This window comes from Carcharodon carcharias, chromosome 21, assembly GCF_017639515.1.
Source record: "Carcharodon carcharias isolate sCarCar2 chromosome 21, sCarCar2.pri, whole genome shotgun sequence".
Classification (NCBI taxonomy): Eukaryota; Metazoa; Chordata; class Chondrichthyes; order Lamniformes; family Lamnidae; genus Carcharodon; species Carcharodon carcharias.
In genome coordinates this window covers 64,041,068-64,052,272 of record NC_054487.1, presented here as the reverse complement: position 1 = coordinate 64,052,272, position 11,205 = coordinate 64,041,068, and the positions used below count along the sequence as shown (strand labels likewise).

Sequence of the window (11,205 nt, the reverse complement as noted above, 5' to 3'; positions counted from 1 at the left end):
GAGTCAGGAGTGCGCTCTTTTGCATGCAGAAACCTCCCTGAGGCACAGAGATTAGTTTTAAGTCTTAGCAGTTCAATAAAGTGTTGAAAAAATTTTTATGACATGTCCCCTCATGTGAAACTGTCACATGAGCTGGGACATGTATATTCATTTCAATAAAAATTTTTGTGAAAATTTAAAATCATTCATGAAACCTCATCCCGCCTGTGGATGAGGTTCCATGAAAAATGCAAAGGCCACCTGGGCTCTTTGCTTGCCCGCCAACCTTAAGGTTGGACGGGCAGATCCATTATTTTAATTGTTAGTTAAATGGCCTTAATCGGCCTTTGACAGTTTGGCGAATGCACAGCCAACTCAGCTGCGCGCCGGCGAACTGAAAATCTAAATGACGCGTGGTGACGTTGGGACGCACGCCTGATGCCACCCCGTGTCAATGTACACCTTGGCAAGCGAGCTATAAAATGCTGGTTAGGCCACACTACCACTTTAGATGGAATACCACTTTACACGAAGGATGTAATTGCTCTGGGGAATGCAGAGGAGATTTACAAGAATGTTGCCAGGGCTTGAACATTGCAGCTGTGGTTAGAGATTAGTTGTTGTCCTTAGAGCACAGGAGGCTAAGGGATGACTAATTGAGGTGTACAAAATTATGAGTGGCCTTATTAGGGTAGACAGGAAAGACTTGTTTCCCCTAGCTGAGGGGTCAGTTACTAGGGAACACTGATTTAAGGTGATTAGAAAGATTAGAGGGGACATGAGGAAAAAAACTTTTTCACCCAAGGGTGGTGGGCACCTGGAATTCACTGCCCAAGTTGTTCATTGAGGCTGAAACGCTCAATTCATTTAAAAGGAACCTGGATCTACATCTGAAGAGCTGTAACCTGCCAAGCTACGGACCAGGTGCTGGAAAGTGGGATTAAAATGAGCGGCTAGTTTATTTTTTGGCCGATGCAGACACGATGGGCTGATTGGCCTCCTTCTGCACCGTAACTTTTCTATGGTTCTATTTAAACAAACCATTATTAATTTTTTCCTGTATAACCATTTCCCAAAATTAATCCAGAACTTTGTTTTTAATTCAGATTTCCAGCACCCACAGCATTTTGCTTTTATATTAATAGCCCTTACTCATTTAGATATAGCTCCAAAGTCCATTGATCTATATGTTTCAAAGCGCATCCTTTGATCACAACTGGTAACATAGATTTGACCATCTGTCCTACTTGCCTTTTGCTGTTCACACTACACCATCAATTCCTGTTACAGTGCGACTTCAATTTGACAGAAGTCACACAGCCATATGCCCTAAGCATACATTTAGAATTAACCCTTCATCTACCAGGATACACATCAAAAGGAATTCAGAGCACAAAGTATAAAAAGTACAAAAAACATAAAAAGGTCATTCCCTACACACTGCAACAGTTGAGCTTTAAGAAATTTTTACTCAAAATTTGACTTAAAAATTTTTTGATGCACCAAAGAAGAGGCATTTTAAAAGATTGTTTCCTTCTGTACATTTTTTAAAATATATTTTCAGATTGTTTAGGTTACTATGGGACAGCTAGCCACAGAGGTGTGTGCTAAAAGTATTTAGATAATTTTAAGAATTTATGTTCTCAATCAGTTGATGAATTAACTGGTGCATAACCTAAAGAGCAATAGAGGTGAATAATACTGAGAATTAATACTGACTTCTTGGACATGTTGGAGTTGTATAGAACTTTGGTGAGGCCACAGCTGGAGTACTGTGTGCAGTTCTGGTCGCCACATAATAGGAGGGATGTGATTGCACTGGAGGGGGTGCAGAGGAGATTCACCAGGATATTGCCTGGCATGAAACAATTAAGTTATGAAGAGAGGTTGGATAGACTTAGGTTGTTTTCATTGCAGCAGAGAAGACTGAGGGGCGACCTGATCGAGGTGTATAAGATTATGAGGGAGCATGGACAGGGTGGGTAGGAAGTAGCTGTTTCCCTTAGTTGAAGGGTCAGTCACGAGGGGACATAAGTTCAAGGTGAGGGGCAGGAGGTTTAGGGGGGAATGTGAGGAAAAACCTTTTTACCCAGAGGGTGGTGACAGTCTGGAATTCACTGCCTGGGAGGGTGGTGGAGGCGGGTTGCCTCACATCCTTTAAAAAGTACCTGGATGAGCACTTGGCACATCATAACATTTAAGGCTATGGGACAAGTGCTGGTAAATGGGATTCGGCAGATAGGTCAAGTGTTTCTCATGTGTCGGTGCAGACTCGATGGGCCGAAGGGTCTCTTCTGCACTGTGAGAGTCTGTGATTCTCCTTTGAATGAAATGGCCACTAAATTTTAAACATTTTTTTGCTAAGTAATAGTAACAACACAATCTATTATCCAAAACTGTCCTGTATATTTTGGCTTGATTTTCTTTGAACTTCTCTTAATAACTGGAAATGTAAAACACTATTTCCAGCATTTCTTTACAGAAACACGTGATTCAATTTTACTCCAATTTCCATGATAATGTTGGTAACAATTCTTTTTTAGATTTTGTTGAATGTGAACAAAGCCTTAAAATTATTGTTAAGGTAGGTATAAAGTAGAGGCTACTTTATTCAAAGTTCATTTTTTTAAATATTGATTTGGTACATAAAATTTTTGATGTGGAACTCTAATTTTATTCCATGACCTTTTGAGGAAACTGCAAATGGAAAGTAACTTCAATTAGCAACGTGCAGATGGTATGACAACAGTTTCACTCATTGCTTCATGAGATATGTGACCTTTTATTTACAGTATAGATCAAACCTGGAAGAAAGCCAAAAACTAAAATACTTTAAACACGGCTTAAATTCGCAACGTTATAGATAAAACATATATTGTATTTGACCCTTTCAACGTTGCACAATTACAGGCATAAACATTTATGTTATGTGCTATAAAGTTGAAAATATAGGCAGAAATTAAGATTTGGAGCTTCTATATTAGATTCAGGGGTATGCTCAACATGGACAGAGCACAGTTGATCACCAGGAAGAAAAGTGATTATAATTCATGATATGGCACTGAATGTTAAGGTATAATTTTGTTCTGCTTCAGAATTCCTTCAATTTCCAAGAAAACATGAGCGTCTTCAATGGTTGGTGTTACCTATGGAAGGAGGTGAAATGTTAGTCATTTGCTAGTACAGAGCCTGATTATTGCTGAAAAAAAGAGCTGTCCTGATGAATGCTAGATGAAAAACTTCAATAGCATGTCTATTTTTTCAGCAATACACAAGATGAATGATGTTAACCAAAACAGTAATAACATCAAAACATCCTATAAAATCAACAGAACAATTTGAACCTGGATTTCTAGAACAAATGTTAAAGAAGAATTGTATTCTGCAATTCTATGAAAGGAAAGAAAGAAATCCCAAAATTCATTGACCATGATGCTTCAAGTATATCAGTCAGGTGCTATCTGATAATCTTGTGTAGAGCTCATTTGATATATTAGTAGTGAAGTAACATAAACCACAATAATAAAGAGCTGAAAAGAGAGATAGATAAGTTTACTGTAACATTTAGAAATGTGACAATCTAATCACTTAAAGTAATATTTGAATTTTTACTTATGATTGGAGATGTTATTCAAGAGCACAAGATAATTAGCCCATCTTAGTTTATCAGTCCAAAAGGGTTATAAAGTACTCCGATTACAGTATTCAGTTGGTCTAAACAGCATTCCAGGGTTTTCTCAATCAACTGCTTTTCAAGCATAAATAGCCAAAGTGTCTGAAGTCTTTCCTCACAACTCACACCTTTAACATTAGGTATTATAGATGTTAAAGAAGGGCCAGGATTAGTGAGAATACAAAAAGACTTACCAAAATGACAGTTTAGCTTAAGGGAATGGTTTTCCTCTAATGCCACTGACCATTGGAGTGGTCCTGTAATCTGGCACCATTGAGAGGGGAAACATGGTATGTGAAGGAACTATGGAAGTGGAATTCGAGGTTTGGTGGAACAGGGTGTGGGCTTTAACACATCGGTAGAGAATGTGGGGTTCTGCTCATTGGTAAGTTCCTGCGGTGAAGTGAGGGGAGGATGTGGGCCTGACAGCACTGAAAGTGCAAGGATCTGGCGGAAATGGTTTGTGGGTGTCTAAAATATTTTTAAAATCAAATATTCAATTCATCATTTTGTGATTGGCTTCTGTCTTCCTGTCTTGGATGTGTATCTATCTTGTATTTGGCTCTCAGTCTCCTTCTCCCTTCACATATCTCTGACTCTTTCTGCCTGTATTCCCTCTCTCAGTATCAGCAGTCACTAATGTGAATGATTATGTTTTGTTTGATTTACAACACAATGTTTATCTGAAAATTAAGTTGATTTGTTTTGGGGACATTTTGGTCTGGTTTTCTTTGGTGAAAGCCCTAGTAAACAGAAATAAACTTTGAAATTTGCTCTCTAAGACTTTCTTCCAGACATTTTGAAAACAAACAAAAAACAGATACTGCTGGAAGCTAAAGAGAATATTGGAGTAGGTGGGCCAACCATCCAGGAAAATTGTGCATATTGCACATCCAGGATCTGCCACTGCTTAACAATATCATGGTTCTGGGCAAAAATATTAAGTCCAAGCCGAAGCTTTTGGAAAAGCTGAAGACTTCAAGTAAAAATTCTAATGAGGTATTACATGACACAAAAGACAATCAATTGATAAATGTAATATAGCAAAACTTATACTTCTTTATGTATTGAGGAATAATTTGTATGTGCTGCTTTTCTCAGAATGTATTTTGAACTGTTCATCATTGATTACTTTGTTTTCCATTGGTTTGTTCTCCTGACTGCTCATTCAAGGTTTTCTTAAGTACCTGTAGTTTCTTGGCAATTTTCAAGCTACTTTCCCCAAGTTTCATATGCTAAATATTTCTTCAATTCTGATTTGTTGTGTTTTATTTTTAGCCCATAAAGTTAGTTGCTACAGGAACTAAATGTGATACATACAGCGTGCACTTCAAAACTTTTAACATAGCATAGATAAATGATTGGATGGATGGATTTATTCTATTTACAAAAGTATGCTTGTTTGTTTTTATTGCGCTCCTATGCTGTATTTTGGACCAAGATGCACATGTTAAAATTCCATCTCGGTTAATAACTAGCTCCAAGGAGACAAAACAGTGCATTTTAACTTGGATGTGTCATTAGAATTGCTAAATCTCGGATTTTAATTTCAAGTCAACACATTACGCACCCAGCAGCAGGTGAAATAACATTGTTACAATAATGAGGTTTATAAAATTATTATGTTGTGGGCTGTGTCTTTAAATTTAGGTTAAAATGAAGGGGTTATATAACAATTTCAACTCTTGCCTGACAAAAAGCTTGGCAACATCAAGAGATCTGCTGGGCAAGGGGTGAAGTTCTCACACCTGGGAACAAAAGGCAAGGGCTAATACTGAATAGACCTACTGGCTCCAAACTTATGGTATAGAAAAGAGAAGAGGGCAAAAAAGCAGCAGTTGGTGTGGTCAACAGAGAAGAGCTGCAGGTTCTTTGCGATTTACCGAAGCCTGATGTGGGCGGGAGATGGTCTCTAGTTGAAGAGGCACATTCCACAGCCAACTGAAGAACCCAGGAGATTTGTCCTGGCATGGCCAGGGCCTAAGAAGAATCATCAGGACAGGCTTTACTGACGGTAGTGGATTTGGGAAACTCTCTGAAAACTAGGAAGCGCCTTGAGACGGTCACTACTTAATGAAGTCACTACTTAATGAAGTGGGAAAACGTGAATCCATTGAAAGCTGAAAGCAACTGCAGACTGCTATAAGGACTGTAATTATGAGGAGATTGTGATGTGTGGTAAGTATAAAAGAATAGCATTCCTTTCTGTAATTTTAAAGCATAAGTTGCCTACAAAAATAGTGCTTAGTTAATAGCACTATGGTCATTTGTTTCAGTAAAAATCTTAAAATGTGAAATCTTGTTGTGTCGTCCTTTCCAGCTATTAACTGGAAATTTGAATTTATTTTTAAATGTTATTAGTCTGTCGGGGGTCATAATATTGTATAAACCCATGCAAAAAGGTATGTGAAATAAAGTTATCATGCGAATGGCAATCCAAAGGTGTTATTAAGAAAAGGCCAACTTTCAAAATCAAATGCATTGCTCCATAAAAGATAGTAAAAACATTAACTTACTGAGTAAGGCATGCCATTTACAGCTGCTGAAAGTGTAGAACGAGGTATCTTGCCAGAACGAGTCTTTGGTAACACTGGCACAAAAACCACTTTCCTAAATGCAGCAACTGGACCAATGGTGTCCCGAACAATTTTAACAATCTCTTCTGTGAGCTCTTCAAATTTCTCAGCCACACCTGGTTATACAGTTTTCATAAAGTTGATGAAGCTATTTATTTGAATGTTAAGTGACAATGCATAACACTATTTAATAGGTAAAATTAACGATCTTACCATTCCTTAAAACACATAAAGCTAGCGGAACATGTCCCTTCACAGAGTCCCTGAGGCCTACCACAGCACAGTCTGCTACAGTTGGATGGGTGATGATGGCCTAAAAGGATGACAGCAAACATATTCAATAAATTATTCATTTTCTTACAATTAAATCTTGTCCAACATTTTAAGAGCAATTTACATTCTATGTTATTGAATTTTAATTTAAAAAAATAAAGAATTGGTGACAAAGTACTGTTGTCAGTTAATTCATCAAGTGCAGTGTCATCCAGAGGAAAGATACTGTACCAAGACAGAGCACCTATTCACATTAGGACAGCATCACAATGCGATGCTATCACAAATAGGGCTGATGACTTCTGGAGGTACTTCTGGTGTGTGTGTGAGGGAGGGTGTGTGTGTGTGTGAGGGAGGGTGTGTGTGTGTGTGTGTGTGAGGGAGGGTGTGTGTGTGTGTGTGTGTGAGGGTGTGTGTGTGTGTGTGTGAGGGTGTGTGTGTGTGTGAGGGAGGATGTGTGTGTGTGTGAGGGAGGATGTGTGTGTGTGTGAGGGAGGGTGTGTGTGTGTTGTGGGTCGTCTATGTGCAGGAAGAGCAATTTTGGGAAAAGAGAAAGAAAACTAAATGGGGAAAAAGGCTATTAAAACAATATTACCTCTTCAATAGCACCAGCTGAAATCCTGTGACCTGCCACATTGATTACATCATCCATTCGTGACATGACATACAAATATCCATCATTATCCATATAGCCAGCATCCATGGTATCATAGTAACCCTTGATAGAGATATAGAGAAAGGTTTAAAATCATGAATATAAGTTTATTTAACTGTTCCTGTACTATTCAAATTTTCTGGTTACCTGTTGAGTACAATTTATGAATCATGTCAATGTCATTTTTTGATAAATTCAGCAAAATACAAGAGAAGAGGGCATTCAGTGCAGTGCATACCTCTGCCACTCTGTGTTAACTCAACATTATTACAATAATGCAGCTGTCCGTTGAGGCTTCTCCCTATCTGGTTGAAAAGCTATAACTACAAAGCTGAAAAAAGAAATAATTTTATAAAGAGCTTCCATCTCACCAAGGAGGCTCCAGGCCAATCCACATATAAGAACCTGCTCTGAAAATTCTGCTCACATTTTGATAGCTGTGTCAAATTTTATCACAGCAACTGAGACAATCCACAACATTCTAAAACAATCAACATTCTAAATAAAAAAACCTACAACATTCAAAAAAAAACTCAGTGTCCTATCTCCCAATGTTAACAGATTCTTTATAAAAATTCCAGGATCCAGATCCATATCTTTGTCTAATGCTAACCAGTTTTTCCTTAGGCCATACCCTATCTATGTAGCAAGTTTTGTTGAAATCCATCCATTAATTTTTGAGATACAGGCCTGGATTTTCATCTTCAAGACAGGTTGGGAAAATTCCCACTCAGCCCACCCGCCTCAGGAAAAAGTGCCCACAAAGGTGGAATCTTCATTGCTGAGGGGCAGGTGCAGGTTGGAGTTGGGCCAGCTGACCCAAGACGTGCAGTACGGAGGAGAGCTGTTTAAAAGGCCTGCCTCTGTGCCATAGGACTTTGTCCCAGTTAAAAAAAAAAACAAAGACCCTCCATCCCTCACCCCTCATACTTGTATGCTTGGCTATGAGCTCAGGCAGCTGAATACTAAAACACCTGCTCCCCAGAGGAATCCTTGTTTGATTGACAGCTCAGTCTCTCAGATCTCTGATGTCAATTCCACAATATATATTTACGCAAATTGTGTTTTCTAGGGTTTGTGGCTTTTGAGGCTTTAAAGAGCCTGGATGACTGACGCTTTTATTAGATTGTAGTGTAGGCACTTTTTTCAAACATAGGAGAAAGTTATCAATGAATTACTTTTTTTCAAAACTTCCTTTACACATAATACTATAGGGTTCATTAGTTCTAGAAAGTGTACATTGGGTCAATGGGCATGGAAGTGCCAGAGCTTGGCATGGGGGGCATGAGGGGCCATACGGGGTGGGTATAAGGACAGAGTTTGGCAAAGGGGGCATGAGGGGCCATGTGGTTAGGATGGTGGGGGTGTAAGTTGGCATAGGGGGCATGAGGGGGACATTCTGAAGTAAGCTTTTAAAAGGTCCCCTCATGCAAACTAGGGTTAATGACTCCTCTGAGGGGCCGAGAACCACGAATCTTTAAAAACCTGGCACGACTTCATGAAAATTGCGGAGGAGTGGGAGATACCTATCTTGTTGGGGAATGCCAGATTGACAGGAGCAAGCACACACCCTTTAAAGGCACTCCCAAAAATCAGACGGCCCGGGAATAGGGTCAGGAAACCCTGAATTAGGACCTGCCCGCCAATTTTAAAAGACTCCCAGGTCAAACCGACTTTGTGGAAATCCAGTCCATATTGTTTATGGACAGACAAAGAGACTAACAACCATGGTCAAAGACATTACCTCCGCCCACCTTCAGTGGCAGGGGTTAAAAGCTTGTGTCCCACTATAGGGAACAGCTGTTATTATTAGTATGGAGCAGGAATTTATACCTTGGTAGTGTTGGAAAGCTATGACAGCGGATGATCTGATAAAGCCCAGGGCAGTGGAGGCCCAAGGTTACATTTTAGGGCCTGGAGGAACATTTCTGCTATCTGATACAGGCCTCAGGTTAAGGCTGCAAGAAGATTCCAACTTAACTGAAGCACCATTTGCATGTTTAAATGAGAATCCTGTTACCCTCTGGTAGTTGTCCCTCTAACCTGCCTATTAATAGTGGGATTAAGGTAGCAGGATAAGAGAGGAAAGCTGCACAGCGTATTTTAACTAATTGCCCACACAATTTCTGCCAAATCAGGTGTTAAAATTTCCTTCTGGATGCCAAAAGCAGAAAATATTTCAAACGCCCGGGGTGACAACCCTTACTTTGAGATTCACCAAAAATCCTAAAATGCTAAACTGTTTGCTCATCTTGGAGACTGCATTCAAAGTAAACTTTTTGAAGTATCACACTTACTGGGTATTTAGTGAAGTAAAGCTCTTTGAACAGTTTTTCATTTTCCCAAAGTGTAGTCAATGCACCTGGAGGCAAAGGTAACCTTAAAGGAAACAATGGTGTTAAAATAGGGATATTGTGACATTTTTTTTATTTTCTCATGGGATGTGGGTGTTGCTGGCGGGTTCATTTATTGCCCATTCCTAATTGCCCATGAGAAAGTGATGGTGAGCCATCTTTTTGAACCATTGCAGTCCCTGGGGACTAGGTACATCCACAGCGCTGTTAGGAAGGGAGTTCCAGGAATTTGACCCAGCAACAGTGAAGGAACAGTGATATAGTTCCAAATCAGGATGGTGTGTTGCTTGGAGGGGAGCTTGCAGGTGGTGGTGCTCCCATGCATCTGCTACCCTTGTCCTTCTAGGTGGTAGAGGTCATGAGTTTGGAAGATGCTGTTCAAAGAGCATTGGTGAACTCCTGCAGTGCATCTTGTAGATGGCACACACTGCTGCCAATGTGTGGAGGGCATGAATGATTACAGTGGTGGATGGGGTGCCAATCAAGTGGCTGCTTTGTCCTGGATGACATTAAGCTTCTTAAGTGGAGCAGCACTTATCCAGACAAGTGGAGGGCATTCCATCACATTCCTGACATGTGCCTTGTAGATGGTGGACATCCTGTGCATCAATAGTGAACACCTCCATCCACTGGCAAAAAATTTGACTTTAAAGCAATGGAGATGCATCAAGTCACATTTGCAACCCTGTTGGAACTTGCATTGGACATTCTCAGAGATTAGGAAATGTCATGTACAAGATGGTTGTGGTCCACGCACAGGACACTAAATGCCACATGCTTCCAATGAGAACTAATGTTACAATTGTACCACTATCAGTTGGAGGCATACATTCAAGAGTATTACAATATTTTGATTTGCACTGGCAATAGGTCACATACTCAAGACATCTGCCTTAATCAACATTATTGTTGAAAGACAGAAGCTGTGGTGTAAAGCAGTTGACTATTTGTGATTTGATGAGGAAGCAGTTTGCTATGCTCCAGCTAAGCTATTTTAATGCCAAGGTTCAAAAATATACCCTTAAATGTCGTATGAGTAATACTCTTTAAGCAAAAAATCATTGACATTAAAACTTATAGTTATAATACAAGTAGCTATCATTTATTTCCTTTTGTGCCTCTATGAAGGCACTGACATACTGTACCTTTTGGTGGACCCACATTGCATATTCTACTCAACACTTCTCTCTGTTTGTTGCAAGTTAAGAGCTTTATTTTGAAATGACAAATTAGTAGGGTGCAACTCTTCAACTATATAGCACTCAGACAGTGAGGAAATTCCCAGCCAGAGCATTTTTCTAGAGGAAATACAAGTAGCTGGAGATTGCCATAGAATATTTCCCTCGCCTCCAACAAAAGGTGCAAGGAGCTCATGGAGTTCCTTATTACTAAGATTCAGACCATCTGATCAGCTGCCTCTGCCACTTTCCTCCCCTTCCCAGCCCACATGACCAAACTTCCTCTAAAGCTTCCCCCTTGCCTAGCTCTGAATCTGTATATTCTCTAAGTTTCCTTTCATGCCCTAGCCAAGCTCTTCTTGTCCATGTCACCCACCTCCTGTACCCTCGACCCTATTCCCATTAAACTGTTGACCATACAACTTTCCCTCCTGACTGCCACATTAGCTGATATTGTTAATAGTTCTCCTTCCTCAGGTACTGACCTGTATGCTTCAAATCTGCCATCATCCCTCTT

The 11,205-nt window shown here is 39.8% G+C and overlaps 1 protein-coding gene across 1 annotated transcript in view; it reads right to left on the bottom strand.

Moving 5' to 3' along the window:
* Positions 1–2,741: 2,741 nt before the first annotated feature.
* The window catches only part of acss3 (acyl-CoA synthetase short chain family member 3), an 89,087-nt gene continuing 80,623 nt past the window's right edge, over positions 2,742–11,205 (bottom strand). Inside the window, exons 12-16 of the mRNA XM_041216006.1 lie at positions 9,454–9,535; positions 7,097–7,219; positions 6,442–6,541; positions 6,169–6,344; positions 2,742–3,125 (exon numbers count right to left, since the gene is read on the bottom strand). Of these exons, the coding sequence (XP_041071940.1) occupies positions 3,048–3,125; positions 6,169–6,344; positions 6,442–6,541; positions 7,097–7,219; positions 9,454–9,535 (559 nt within the window). The 3' untranslated portion in view covers positions 2,742–3,047. The remainder of the gene's footprint in view (positions 3,126–6,168; positions 6,345–6,441; positions 6,542–7,096; positions 7,220–9,453; positions 9,536–11,205) is intronic.